This window comes from Salvelinus namaycush, chromosome 34, assembly GCF_016432855.1.
Source record: "Salvelinus namaycush isolate Seneca chromosome 34, SaNama_1.0, whole genome shotgun sequence".
Taxonomy (NCBI): Eukaryota; Metazoa; Chordata; class Actinopteri; order Salmoniformes; family Salmonidae; genus Salvelinus; species Salvelinus namaycush.
Window position 1 is genome coordinate 12,622,163 of NC_052340.1, and position 15,074 is coordinate 12,637,236.

Consider the following 15,074-nt stretch of genomic DNA (forward strand, 5'->3'; position numbering starts at 1 on the left):
AGAGCTAGCTACCCCCAAAAATGTAAATGTATACCAAACTGAGAAATTTAAAAATAAGAGATTACATACAGGCACATACTGTAGTGCTTTTACTTTTGGCCCATCAAAATAGTTTTATTTTATTTAACTAGGCAAGTCAGTTAAGAACAAATTCTTATTTACAAACCCTAACGACGCCCTATGGCACTCCCAATCACGGCTGGTTGTGATACAGCCTGGAATCGAACCAGGGTCTGTAGTGACACCTCTAGCACTGAGATGCAGTGCCTTAGACTGTGCCACTTGGGAGCCCCTTATGCTTTTTATATCTGCTCATAATGAAATCGGCTAAACATAGTTCAAACATTTCACAGAATGCCAAGCCTTAGACAATAATTACATAGCATTCTACAGCTGGACTGGGAAGTAGAGATTGTGCTGTAATATTGTGGACTAAGGAGAGTCCTTTACCATAACCTAATATGGAAGCCAATACACAGATTGTGCATCACATTCACTAGATGTATTAGTAAATCTTTGTTTTAATTGTGCTTGTGCAGATCAGCGTTTTGGAATTAAAATCTAGTGCCAAAAACACGAGAACCGCTGGTAAACATGAACACAAGAAGATAAAATCAGAATGTAACACATTTAAAAAAACATATTGTATAAATAAGGTATTTTTTTCATGCATAGCTACAGTCATTTAGATAATATCCAATAGCTTCAGACACTACCTTAATAGAAATATCAACATGTTCATAATTGTGAACAATCATTTAAGAATTCAAGCATTTCCCTCCTTGTACAGTAAGTCACAACAGAGCATTACTAAATCATTATAAAAAAGCAAAATGGATTGTCATTTCATTTCCAGATTAAACTGGTCTGAAATTGATACAATCTGTGTCACTCAAAACCAGTCCTCATTGCTGTGTGTATCCTAATCTATACCCCAGAACTGGGGCACCAGGGGATGAAACTAGCAGACAGCAGGCAAGGAGTACCAGTGGCCTCCCCCCACTACAACATAGTGCAGTAAACAAACCTCAACTGATAATGGATCAGTGTTCGATTTAAACAGGGAAGGGGTGGAGTAACCCATGTAGGCACAAGAGGCCAATCCACAGACGGAGAGTGGAGTAGGGGTCAGAGCTGTATGAGAGTACTTCCTGGATGTTGGGAGGGGGGCTAGTGTTCAGAGGTGTAGCTGAGGGACCCTCGCCGTGCAAGGCTCTGGGTGCTGGAGCTCAGGGTTCGGTTCTCTGTTAGGTCGCTGGTGCCCTGGAAGAACATACAAAACACTTGACTAGTCTGACCGTATGTGTATAACAATGACATACACAGTACATTGATTTTGATGACACACAGCCAGAGAAATGCCTTAGGATATGAAGCACATAAAATGAAAGGTGATGAATAAACACTAACAATCATATTGTACAGAAATGTGAGAAAAAGCCAGAAACTGATGCTCACCCTTGCCGCTTCTTGATGCTCCCTCGCACCCACGTTCAGCACATTCAGAGAATTAGCCCTTTTCATCCTGCGAGAGAACAAGAAAGAGGGAGTGAGAGTAACAAATTGAACATTTTGAGAGCTAACACATGCAGAATGAGGACTTGGTCTTTACCCAGGAGTCGGAGGGGTGGTATCCTGAGTTCCGACTCCTTTCAGCTTCCTGACCAGCTTCTCGCTGCTCCTGCGTATCGACTCGCGGAGCTTGGTGAACGAGCCGCTGCGCTTCAGACTGCCCAGCCCATCCTGCATGGAGCCCTCCTCTCCCGTGTGGGTGCAGATATCCCGCACCTCACCTGAGACACCAACATCACAGAGGATACACATCAGTGGCATCATTCCAGTAAGATGAGCTATTTACAGTACATATCTGAGATATATTTTTATTCCAATACATACACTCTTTTAGGGTCAAAATGCTAGTGAACCTAGAGAGCAGGTTTCAAAGATCATATTATGACTTTGCTCTCACCATCCACAGATCCAAACTCTTTTTCATGGGCCAGGGTCAGGATCTCTTTATACAGAGCCTCAGCTTGTCTGTACTTCCCTTGTTTCAGGTAACATGAAGCCTGTAGCCAGAAATACAGCAATACTAGAGTCACAAATAGCGCAATCACACCTCAGATAGATAGACACACGCATGCAGCTTGGGTCAATGTCCCCCACTTCTACCCAATTATAGCATATTATACACACAAATAATATGGTATCATCTAGCCCAGTGACCATGCCAACCATGTCCACTCCCCCTATCTCCCTCTCCATCCCTCACCAGGTTATTCTTGGTCTTGGCCACGTTGGTGTCGTCGGGGCCCAGCCTGCTCTGGTAGATGTGCAGGGCACGCTCGTAGTACTGCTCCACTTCCTGGTACTTGCCCTGGTTCTGACACAGCAGCGCCAGGTTGTTCAGCTGCTTTGCCACGTCAGGGTGGTCCGTGCCTAACACCTGCCCACGACAACAAGAGAGGAGGGGGGTGAAGGGAGATCAACAGGCAGGTTTTGGTAATAAGCATTGTTAGGGGTAGCGCATTAAAGTAACGCGTTACAGTAATTAAATTACTTTTTGCGGTAACGAGTAATATAACAGAGTTACTGATAATTTTTTGTTGTTGTTACTTGTGTTATCATTCATTTCCTATTACAGTTACTGATCCAAATAAGTATTTGTGACGGCGCAAAATATATTTTTAAAATCCCCCCGCCCCAGATTCAAATTGTTTTCATCTGACGCCCTCTCACAAAGTTCCTGTTCACGCACACACCCACTGCTGCTAACTGCTTTAGTGAGGGAGATGGAAAATGGTAGAAGCATCTTAAACATTGAGTTTCTCAGCGCGGAAGTACTCCCATTACTTTGATTTGGTAGGATACAATTACAAGAATATAACAGTAAAATGTCAACTGTGTCCAGGCGAGAAACACCTCTCCACTGCTAGAAACACAACATTGTTTACATTGAGTAAGAATGTGCAACGTTTTGGGGTGTAACGCAAAAGTAATATAACAAATTACTTTTCCCAGGGAGTAGTAAGTAATTATTTATTGTTTAAAGAAGTAATGAGTCATAGGTAATATAACTTTTTTTGAGTAACGACCCCAATGTTTTATGTAGTATGGTTGCAGTGCTATGTAGTACAGAATTCTTGCAGAGTTGCCATTGGTCCATCAGAGGGCAGGGTTTCTAGTCACGGTGCTGCTAGGTTACTGCCTCATTACCTTCTCTCTGATCTCCAGGGCTCTCTTACACAGTGGCTCAGCTTCCTTGTACTTCCCTCTCTTTCCATACAGTACAGCAAGATTGTTGAGTGTGGCTGCCACCTATAAACAAATACAGTACTGTTAGTTACATACAGTAATGTAGTGGTAAAAAAAAGGGGGAGGTAAACTCTGATCGCCGGTCGCAGTGAAAAAAGAAACACTTCCTATATTTTCATTTCATTTTTCCACAAAAGGTGGGTTACCCTCCACTACACCACTGGTTACATATTGTAGCTGCTTATCCACTGAGCTGGGGAAAGCCATTAGCTATGCATGTTTTAGAGATCTTATTTAGCTGTTTGTCCATTTTGGTGACCCTTAACCTTCACTATAGACTATAGAGGAACATACCGCAGGGTGATCTATGCCCAGGGTCTTCTCCCGGATGGCCAATGCGTCATTCAGGAGGTTCGCCGCCTCTTTGTACTTGTTCTGGTCTCTGCAGAGAAGAGCGAAACAGCCTTTAGCTTTAACACACGGCTAACTTAACTAGCCACACTACGGAAATCCCCCACAGTAAGACCTAGCATCGAGGCTATGCTAGGCTAATGTGGCTCCAATCACCTGTAGACCAGGGCCAGTATGTTGAGCATGGTGGCCACGTCAGGGTGGCTGTGGCCCGAGGACTTCTCCAGGTCCTCCAGGGCCTGTTTGCAGAGGGGCACGGCCACCTCGTAGCGGCCCTGGGAGGCGTACTGGATCACCAGGTTATGAAGGGTCCTCAGGCGGGCCGGGATCTCATAGCCTCCCTGCTGGGCCGCTGCTGCCGCACTGCTACCGTGGGGCTGAGATACTGGGGGACAGGAGAGGGAGGTAGAGTCATTCATACAGACACACAAATATACATGAACACAGACATACATGGACACATATGCTCACTGGCAAATATATTGTGAATATACGCATACACAAACAAACACACAGCGAGTGACAGACTATGCAACACAGGGAGACACATCGAGACACCGGCACACATACATGCATAGCTCGTCTGCACAGCAGATAGATAGACAAGAATAGCCGGCTCATTTGACGAGTGCACGTACTCTGTGACTGTTCCTCCTCGTCCGTGGGAAAAAGATCATCTAGGGACTCCTTGGTGGAGCCCGTTCCTTTGTCTTCCTGTCGACATAGTAAACATAACTAGATTTATAGTACAGAGCTGAGGGGAGTAATTATATGAACTTTACAGAGAAACACATATCAACCTGTTCTGATAAGCCACCAACAGCTTAGCTTTAGTCATTACATAAAAGATGAGGCAAACACATGAACCATGTACTAGGTCATATTCATTAGGACACACCGTAGCGAAACATTTCTCATTAGACAAGTTTTGGTTGTTCCTCACTGTATCAGTCTTTTTCCCTTTTGGTGCCTAATGAATATGACCCTGATTGTGGTGTTCTGTGACATACCGGTGGGGGCTCCTCCTGGTCGTACTTGCGGATGCTGCTCATGAACTGCAGGTGTCTGTTCTGCTCCTCCAGGGTGACCACCTCCTGCTCCCTGTCCTGCAGCCTCTGCTGGGCCCCGGCCAGCTCGTCCCTCAGCCACTGGTTCTCCTGGCACAGCCTCCGTACCTGGGTCCGCAGCTTCTGCTTCTCCGCCTCCAGGGAGCCCAGGTGGGCCGACAGAGCCATCATCACCTGGGGAGGAGGAGGGAGAGGGAGGAGGGAGAGGGAAAGAAAGATAGAGAGTGAAAGAGAAAGAGAGTGAAGTAGGTGTGCATATATACACATGTACAGATACAACACACCCAAAATACAGCCAAAATACAGCTAAAATACAGCCAAAGGACAACTTCACCCATTATGCGGTCTTCATGCATTCTACTATCTCCATACATTCCCTCATCTTCAGTATGATCCCACCTGTGCCTCTCCCAGGCCCAGCTCTATCCTCTCCAGAGACTGGCGGATGATGCCACTCTTCTCCTGCTCCACACTGCCACTGTCGGCCGCCGGCCGGCCCTCCAGCGCCTTCTGCAGGTCGTCCAGGAGGGTGTGGTTCTCGCCACGAAGCGCCTCCAGGCCCGCTATCACTTGCCGCGTGCTGCACAGAATCTCCTCCCCTGACAACATGGTGCCACTCTCAGCTCAACCCTGGATGGAGAAGGAGGAAGGGGAGGGTTCACAATTTTAAAATACTTGTACATGGTCATATGGACTATATGCTTTCGACTATATGTGTCGAAAGCGTTCCACAGGGATGCTGGCCCATGTTGACTCCAATGCTTCCCACAGTTGTGTCAAGCTGTCCAGATGACCTTTGGAAAGTGGACCATTATTGATACACACAGGAAACTGTTGAGTGTGAAAAACCCAGCAGCGTTCCAGTTCTTAACACAAACCATTGCGCCTGACACTTACTACTTCACCCCCTGAATGGCACACATACACAATCCATGTCTCAAGGCTTAAAAACCCTTCTTTAACCTGTCTCCTCCCCTTCATCTACACAGATTGAAGTGGATTTAACAAGTGACATCAATAAGGGATCATAGCTTTCACCTGGGTTCACCTGGTCAGTCTGTCATGGAAAGAGCAGGTGTTCTTAATGTTTTGTACACTCAGTGTATATGCATGGGACACACAAAGTGAATAAAGGTCCAACAGCGGTGTTCAATGGCAGCACGGAATTATGCACTGGTGGTAATATGTCTAATGGCAACACTCCACAGTAAACAATGTTGTGTTGGACTATGACAATGTGCTGGCTAACCAACTAGCTTTACAAATACAACTATCATTTTACCACTGCCAGTACGCTAGAGACTTGTGACTAGTGATTTACAGTAAAATACAGCTGGTACTGAACTGAGATGTCTCACAAACAGCAGCCCCTAGACACACAAAGACAAACACACAGAGGAGAAAGGAGAGGGGATAAGTCACTTCTAACCAAACTAATAACACACAAGCCTACCATAATGACAATAATCCATTTTATCTGTCCTATAGCTGTTTTACAAAACAAAACGTCTTATCAGAACATACAATGATGCTCCAAGTTCCGTGCAAAATGCAAAACTACAAGTGTAGTCTATGTTTACCACTGCAGGGGGGTGTCACCAATGACAACAGCATGCTGACCTGACAGCCTGCCAGAGCCGTTGAAACTGTAAAGTGATCTGCCTGGGTATTTTTATGCAAACTTTCATAACCACAATCACTATGCATTCTGGCAGCCAAAGGAAACAGTGAATAGCCCATACAGACACCAATGGGACTGTACTGTGTGTAAAACACATCCTGGGACAACGGTGTAATGTTGCTCTGTGAGCCCGAAGGCATAAAGCCTGGAGCCGACTCAAGTCATAACACATGATGTAGCCTACTTCCTGGTCAAGGGGCCTTCATGCCACATTGAGGGGTTGGAGTGGGATGTGTAGTACAATGAGAACGGGCCCAGAGAGAAAAGGTCTGATCATATGGTTGGAGTGCAGTTCTGACATTAAACCCACAACAATATCAACCCTGACCTGGTACAGATACAAATAAAACATAGTAGTGGGTGTTCTATTTATGGCTGGGTGTTCTATTTCACGGTCCTTGCTCGCTGTGGTAATAACATGTTGATGCATCTTGCAGCACGGCTACAGGGGATGGCCTCAAAAAAATAAATAAAAAAAGGTTGACCAGATGGGCAGCCTGAGCATAAAAGACCTCTGATCACCCTTACACCATACCAATATTAATGGGAGTACAGGACAGGAGGTTTGCGCTGTGAAGCCAAGCGCCTAAGAGGAGAAACAGGTGTCTTTGAGGAACAAGAGAGTGAGCTGTGCTGGGCCTGAGCACGAGGCTGCATCAGCATAACACCAAAAGGCAGGCCAGCTGCAGCAGACCATACATTAACACAAGGATATCGGTTTACTCGTGGCTCCTGGGAGGAGGGCAGCGTATGGCAGTTGTGAACAACAGTGGTCATTGGAATTGATTGGGACTCATGCTGCAGTCAGTTTATAAAGGACCAATAACGGATCTAAAGTTGAAAAGAGTGGTGATCTAATTTCGTATTTGGATAAATCCATTTGAATTCAATCCCTTTTTGACAGCATCACTTTTGATGTAAACATACAGTACATTTCCATACATTTCCATACATGGAAGAAGTGGTCAGAAAGTGACTTTTTGAACCTGAACGCAAAATAATTCAGGAGATAAAAGTACTCAAAGTTGGCCCATTTTGCATACTCCACCATACCTTGAGACATCAATGTCTTCATCACTGGAAAAGATAAACGTTTGAGTTTGAGATAATTTAAAAGCTTACTAATAGTGTTGTCAAACTATACTGAACAAAAATATAAATGAAACTTATAAAGTGTTCATCCCATGTTTCATGAGCTGAGATAAAAGATCCCAGAACTATTCCATAAGCACAAAAAGCTTATTTCTCTCAAATTCTGTGCACAAATTTGTATACATCCCTGTTTGCCAAGATAATCCATCCTTTGCCAAGATAATCCATCCACTTGACAGTATTTCTGTCTATAATAAAGCCCTTTGGTGGGGGAAAACTCATTTTGATTGGCTGACCCATGGCTGTGTAACAGTATAACTTTAAACCGTCCCCTCGCCCCGACACGGGCGCGAACCAGGGACCCTCTGCACACATCAACAACGGTCGCCCACGAAGCATCGTTACCCATCGCTCCACAAAGGCCGCGGCCCTTGCAGAGCAAGGGGAAACCCTACTTCAGGTCTCAGAGCAAGTGACGTAACCGATTGAAATGCTATTAGCGCGTACCCGCTAACTAGCTAGCCATTTCACATCCGTTACACTCACCCCCCTTTCGACCTCCCCCTTTTCCGCAGCAACCAGTGATCCGGGTCACGGCACCAATGTAACAGTATAACTTTAAACCGTCCCCTCGCCCCGACACGGGCGCGAACCAGGGACCCTCTGCACACATCAACAACGGTCGCCCACGAAGCGTCGTTACCCATCGCTCCACAAAGGCCGCGGCCCTTGCAGAGCAAGGGGAAACCCTACTTCAGGTCTCAGAGCAAGTGACGTAACCGATTGAAATGCTATTAGCGCGTACCCGCTAACTAGCTAGCCATTTCACATCCGTTACAGCTGTGCCCTTGCCCAGTCGTGAAATGTATAAACTAGGGCCTAATGAATTTATTTCAATTGACTGATTTCCTTATAAGTAACTCAGTAAAATCTTAGAAATTGTTACATGTTGCGTTTTTATTTTTGTTCAATATATTTAATTATTATTATTATTTTTAATAATATTTTTTTTACATTTTAAACATTTAACGTAAATTATCTAAAAACGCATAAACTAAAAATGTTTCTTCCTTTTTGCATAGGTTGTAGCTTAGACCCTATTTCACATCTGAAGTTTTTGTGTTGTGCCTGAAATTCTATATCATTACAAGTGGTGGTGAGATTCAGGAGGGCCTGATCAATTAAAAGCAATAAATGTGATGACTGAATAGTTAGGCCTACCCGCCTCCCCCTCCCACAGTATGCTACGAATCAAGCTTACTTTACATACTTTATTGTGTGCAAAAGAAATTAGTTAATGTCATGTTTTATGGATGAATAGGCCTATTAAATCGGAATATATAATTTTTATAATGCATTATTTTGTCCTTGACCATTTTATACACTCACTAAGACACTTTGACAGGTCAGTAGACCTAAATAAAAAATTGTGAAACAGTTACGATAGACCTACAGTTACGATAGGCCTACAGAGGAGCATCCTCTATGGGAGAAATGCAACACCTGTCAGAGACAGATAAACAACATGTGCCCGTGTACAGGAGGACTTGTGCCATAGGCTACTACTGTGTCTGCCTTCACGGTTTTATATGGATTACGAATTTGTATAACATTAGACAATAACAACAGATGGTTAGGCCGGTGTATTGTTGTGGCTTTGTCAACGCGTTTAAAATGGTATAGGAAAAAGTATACTGCGTAGGCTACGACAAATAAAGACAAAAATATATTCATCAAAATTAATTAATTTAGTCAAATAAATGTATTGATGACATACTATAATCATGCAGAAGAAAATAAAGACCATTGGGATATAATGCAGCCATTGAAACTACAAAAGTATGATCCACATGTCAAAGAACAAATTGATGTTAACACTAACAAGAGTACTATCAACAAAGTTATTTTTAACCTACTTGCTGCTAATTCCAGGCTTTTGGCGAGTTGTCGACCTCTTTTTGTCACGTATCTCCGATTTTTATTTGGGCTCCCATTAAAGTTAATTGGACCGCTCGCGTGAAAACATCCACTATTTGTTTATTATGGGACCAAGATAACGGATAAATTTAGACGACGGCATTAACAGTAGTCCTACAGTAATTCAGTAATCATTCACCTGTTCTTGCGGCTCAGACTCTCATTTCAGCTTACCTGATCAGATCATTCCCACCATGCACCGCGGTAGATGGATGTCATCTCCGTCGGGACAAGGCCATCTATCTGTGGGTGACGGGATAAACCAGCACAGACAGGACTGCAAGGCTGACTGTCACCGAGATGAACTGCTCCATTCACATTTAATGTTAAATAAATGCATTAAAAAGTGTATATATTCAAATAATATATGATCTATTTAATATGATATAAATTATATTTATCAATGACAGGCTCTCAATTTATTAGGCTGTAATGGAATGAGATTTTAGTTTTCAAAGTGCTACATACCAGAACTGGTATTCTGATGATATGGACACATTTGTGGCTATTTCTCCATGAAATGCGTTTTTGTTGTGGTATTATTTTGGAATATTCTACATGCTTGTGTGCACAGTGTTACTGTTATTGTAAGTAACGAATTGGTATGTGCATAATTAATTTGCTGAGTCAGTGGCTATTGTTCATAAGTCAGTTACATTGTAACCAACACAACACAACACAACACACAAACATGCCCAGTGGCACCACACATCACTGCATGGTGTTGTATTTATCATGCAGACTACGAAATAGCCAGCAATAACAGAAAGGTGGGGGCCGGTGTGTGTGGGACGGGGGTGTGTTCGGGTGGAGTAAAAGGGGTAGTGGAACCCTGAGGGGACTTAATATAACTTGGCAAGTTTTCAACAAAGCAGATTAAAAGGGTGGGATGGGATGGAGGGATGGCCCAGGGAGAATAATAAACATTAGGAGCAGCAGTATTAGTTGAGACAGTGGTGATGGCAGGGTTGTACGAGGCATCAACATTAGTTACAGTAAGAGAGCAATGACTTAATGGCTTAGATATAGGAGTGAAAAAGAGAATGTAAGTAAACTAAAAGGTATTGATGTCTGTGGATATTGGACAACATATCTGATGTGCAGGCCTCCCAGAATGAATAAATTACAACATTCATGTAAAAATGTTCATTGCAAAGATTAAGGATGCGCAAAAACCAGAAAGAAATCAGGAGGAAAAGACAGAGTGATGAGAAAGATGGCAAGAGCAGGAGCAATCTGAGAAACAAATTGCAAGGCTATAGAGACCAACATGGACTATAGAACACAGTGGCATCTTCTACAGAGATGAAGAGAGAGGGAGACAGAGAGCAGATCACACTGTGGGTTTCTGTAGACAGTTATACGATCCGGGTGATTGATGGTTCAGCTGCTGGGCTTGTGTGGCTACTGAGGCTGACCCATACCCTATAAGGGAAGCCAGGCCTGAGCGCTAGGCCTCACTACTCCCCATGTCAAATCAAATCAAATCAAATTTGATTAGTCACATACACATGATTAGCAGATGTTATTGCGAGTGTAGTGAAATGCTTGTGCTTCTAGTTCTGACAGTGCAGCAATAGTTAACAAGTAATATTTAACAATTCCATAACAAATACCTAATACACAAATCTAAGTAAAGGAATGGAATATATAAATATAAATATATGGATGAGCAATGACAGAGTGCCATAGGCTAAGATGCAATAGCTAGTATAGAATACAGTATATACATATGAGATGTGTAATGCAAGATATGTAAACATTATTAAAGTAGCATTATTAAAGTGACTAGTGTTCTATGTATTAACGTGGCCAATGATTTCAAGTCTGTATGTAGGAGCAGCCTCTCAGTGCTAGTGATGGCTGTTTAACAGTCTGATGGCCTTGAGATAGAAGCTGTTTTTCAGTCTCTCGGTCCCAGCTTTGATGCACCTGTACTGACCTCGCCTTCTGGATAGTAGCGGGGTGAACAGGCAGTGGCTCTGGTGGTTATTGTCCTTGATGATCTTTTTGGCCTTCCTGTGACATCGGGTGCTGTAGGTGTCCTGGAGTTCAGGTAGTTTGCCCCCGGTGATGCGTTGTGCAGATCGCACCACCCTCTGGAGAGCCCTGTGGTTGTGGGCGGTGCATTTGCCGTACCAGGCCATGATACAGCCCGACAAGATGCTCTCAATTGCGCACCTGTAAAAGTTTGTGAGGGTTTTAGGTGACAAGCCACATTTATTCAGCCTCCTGAGGTTGAAGAGGCACTGTTGCGCCTTCTACACCACACTGTCTGCGTGGGTGGACCATTTCAGTTTGTCCGTGATGCGTACGCAGAGGAACTTAAAAATGTCCACCTTCTCCACTGCTGTCCTGTCGATGTGGATAGGGGGGTGCTCCCTCTGCTGTTTCCTGAAGTCCATGATGATCATGTCTTAGGTGAACACTGCTCAGGGGTCAGATCAGGTCACCTGCTTGGCAGCATCAGTGATCCTGCAGTGCACTCTGCACCAAATTCAAAATTCAGTGGCGTGGACCAGAATGTTTATTTGTTTGTCCATCTGTGGCAATATGTTTGCCAGTTGGCCTCATTTTTGACACTTTTGTGATTTCAATCTTATTTAGGTCTGCAAATGCTATCCTGTTCACTTTGAGCCAGACCCAGTATGTACAACAAAAAAAGCGAGATGTAATTCATATAATATAAAATGTGAGGTTAATAACAATACAATATTATTCTACATTTATATCTCTGGCAATGTAATAAAGTGCACCCTCCCTTTCTAGTGTGATGTCAATATTAAAAATAATATATAATGATGCTTATCAAATTATTTCCCAAATGTCAGTGGTTTGAACTGTCCTGGTTTATGCCATGATATCCCATCATTCCTTTATATAATAACGCGAGCCAGCGTCCATGTAGTCCTGCAGAGTGGATGGTCCATTCAATATTGGAAGAGGACATTGTGTGTGTGTGTGTTTTCCCATAGCTCATTGTTTGCAGTGGGGCTTAAGTCTCCAGAAGATATGGGTTTGTGGAAAGCCCGTGTTAATCGCAGGGAATGTGATCAATGCGTCTGTGTCCAGGGGGTTTGGCAAATGGTACAAGCGAACGTCACACCAACTGACGCCCACTGGACAGCTGTCTCTGTGCATACTGGTCATGCCTGAGAGGGGGGAATCATAGGACAGTTGGATAACTGCGTATCAGTCAGTGTATGGAGATTAGTGTGTGTTTGGGGGTGGGCATTATGCAATGTCTTCGTGGCAACATGTAAAGTAAGTAAGCAATGAAACAAATAATTGGTGACCCTGAGAAATGGAACATGAATGTAAACAAGTGTACATGAACAGGCTAACATAGTGGACACACTGTAGCATGTACATCAGGGGTTCCCAATCGTATGTAATTAAAAAAGTATGTAATTAACAGCCAATGTTTACTTTTTTATTTGGGGCTATGGCAGTCAATTGAAAAACCTTCTAGCAGTATTTCTGATTGTCTTCTCAATTAACCATCACATACTTTTAATGTGGGGCAGTCAATTGCAAATTAGTCTTACATAATGTCTCTTATCTCACCACCAGAGTGAGCACATCATCTCTGCTTTTACATCTAACCTGTATCGATATTTGTTTTTATTGCAAACAAAACCATGAATCCAGCTTCACACATACATGAGCTGGTGAAGGGTAGCCTACCATGAGTTTTATGGTGCTTTCAAGACAACTGGGAACTCAGGAAAATACGAGGTCAAATCATGACACCAGTGATCATTAGGTCGGAAAGTCAGAGCTCCAGAAAGATGCCAGAGTTACCGAGTTGGAATTCCAAGTTGGATGACCGTTCAAAACTATTTTTCCCAGTCAGAGCTAATTTCTTTACAACGTCCCAGCTGTCTTGAACGCACTGAAGTCGGGATTTTGAGATTTCCCAGTTCCCAGTTGTTTTGAACGCAGCATTTAATACTCAGAGGGAGACGGCAGGGTATTCCCTTTGAGTCCCTTTGGCCTGCCCGTCGTCCCGTGATAGATGGAGCCATCTGTGCAAAAGCCCACCATTTTTCGTCAATATAGCCACGTAGCACACTGAATATCCCATTTGCCGTTTCATGCTCAGGAATCGTGAGACAGAACAATATATCCTCGTAAAAGAGCATCCCCCGACATGTATAGCGAACAAAGTTCAATGCATGGGAATCTCGGCCCTCACAGACTACGTCCATTTGGAGAGCATAAGCAGAGGAGTTTGAGTCATTCAGTCAGTTTTCTCGATTGCTAGCAATAGCATACATTCTTCGTTTAACAGTGTTATCTGACAAAGGTATTGATGTGAGTTTCAGTGTATATACAGTACCAGTCAAAAGTTTGGACACTCATTCCAGGGTTTTTCTTTATTTTTACTATTTTCTAATACTTTAAGACAAGAACTCTGAAAGTTTCTTTAAGTGCAGTCGTAAAAACCATCAATCGCTATGATGAAACTGGCTCTCATGAAGACCGCCACAGGAATGGATGACCCAGAGTTACCTCTGCTGCAGAGGATAAGTTCATTAGAGTTACCAGCCCCAGAAATTACAGCCCAAATAAATGCTTCACAGAGTTGGGGGCAGACCGTCAGGAAGTCCAGGATCCAGTTGCAGAGGGTGGTGTTTAGTCCCAGGATCCTTAGCTTAGTGATGAGCTTTGAGGGTACTATGGTGTTGAACCCTGAGCTGTAGTTAATGAAAAGCATTCTCACGTAGGTGTTCCTTTTGTCCAGGTGGGAAAGGGCAGTGTGGAGTGCAATAGAGATTGCATCATCTGTGGATCTGTTTGGGCGGTATGCAAATTGGAGTGGGACACCAATAAGAAGAAAATATTTGCAATGGACATTAGATCAGTGGAAATTTGTCCTTTGGTCTGGAGTCCAATTTGTAGACTTTTGGTTCCAACCGCCGTGTCTTTGTGAGACGCTGTGTGTGTGAACGGATGATCTCCGCATGTGTATTTCCCACCGTAAAACATGGAGGAGGAGGTGTTATGGTGTGAGGGTGCTTTGCTGGTGACACTGTCTGTGATTTATTTAGAATTCAAGGCACACTTAACCAGCATGGCTACCACAGCATTCTGCAGCGATACACCATCCCATCTGGTTTGGGCAAAGTGGGACTATAATTTGTTTTCCAACAGGACAATGACCCAACACACCTCCAGGCTGTGTAAGGGCGATTTGACCAAGAGGGAGAGTGATGGAGTGCTGCATCAGATGACCTGGCCTCTACAATCCCCAGACCTCAACCCAATTGAAATGGTTTGGGATGAGTCGGACCGCAGAGTGAAAGAAAAGCAACATACAAGTGCTCAGCATGTGGGAACTCCTTCAAGACTGTTGGAAAAGCATTCCAGGTGAAGCTGGTTGAGAGAATGCCAAGAGTGTGCAAAGCTGCCATCAAGGCAAAGGGTGGCTATTTGAAGAATCTCAAATATAAAATATATAAAAATATATCACTTTATTTTCGTTACTACATGATTCCATATGTTATTTCATAGTTTTGATGTCTTCACTACTATTCTACAATGTAGAAAATAGTAAAAATAAAGAAAAACCCTTGAATGAATAGGTG

At 43.5% G+C, this 15,074-nt stretch overlaps 1 protein-coding gene across 1 annotated transcript; it reads right to left on the reverse strand.

The window, feature by feature from the left end:
• Nucleotides 1-243: 243 nt before the first annotated feature.
• Nucleotides 244-5,350, reverse strand: LOC120028931 (kinesin light chain 1-like). The gene is made up of 11 exons (XM_038974202.1): nucleotides 5,133-5,350; nucleotides 4,677-4,907; nucleotides 4,305-4,380; nucleotides 3,823-4,051; nucleotides 3,610-3,697; nucleotides 3,217-3,318; nucleotides 2,273-2,446; nucleotides 1,970-2,069; nucleotides 1,613-1,793; nucleotides 1,459-1,525; nucleotides 244-1,263 (listed from the first exon to the last, which is right to left on the reverse strand). The coding sequence occupies exons 1-11, from the start codon at nucleotides 5,340-5,342 to the stop codon at nucleotides 1,171-1,173; spliced, it is 1,551 nt and encodes a 516-aa protein (XP_038830130.1). The 5' UTR covers nucleotides 5,343-5,350; the 3' UTR covers nucleotides 244-1,170.
• Between the last annotated feature and the right edge of the window lie 9,724 nt (nucleotides 5,351-15,074).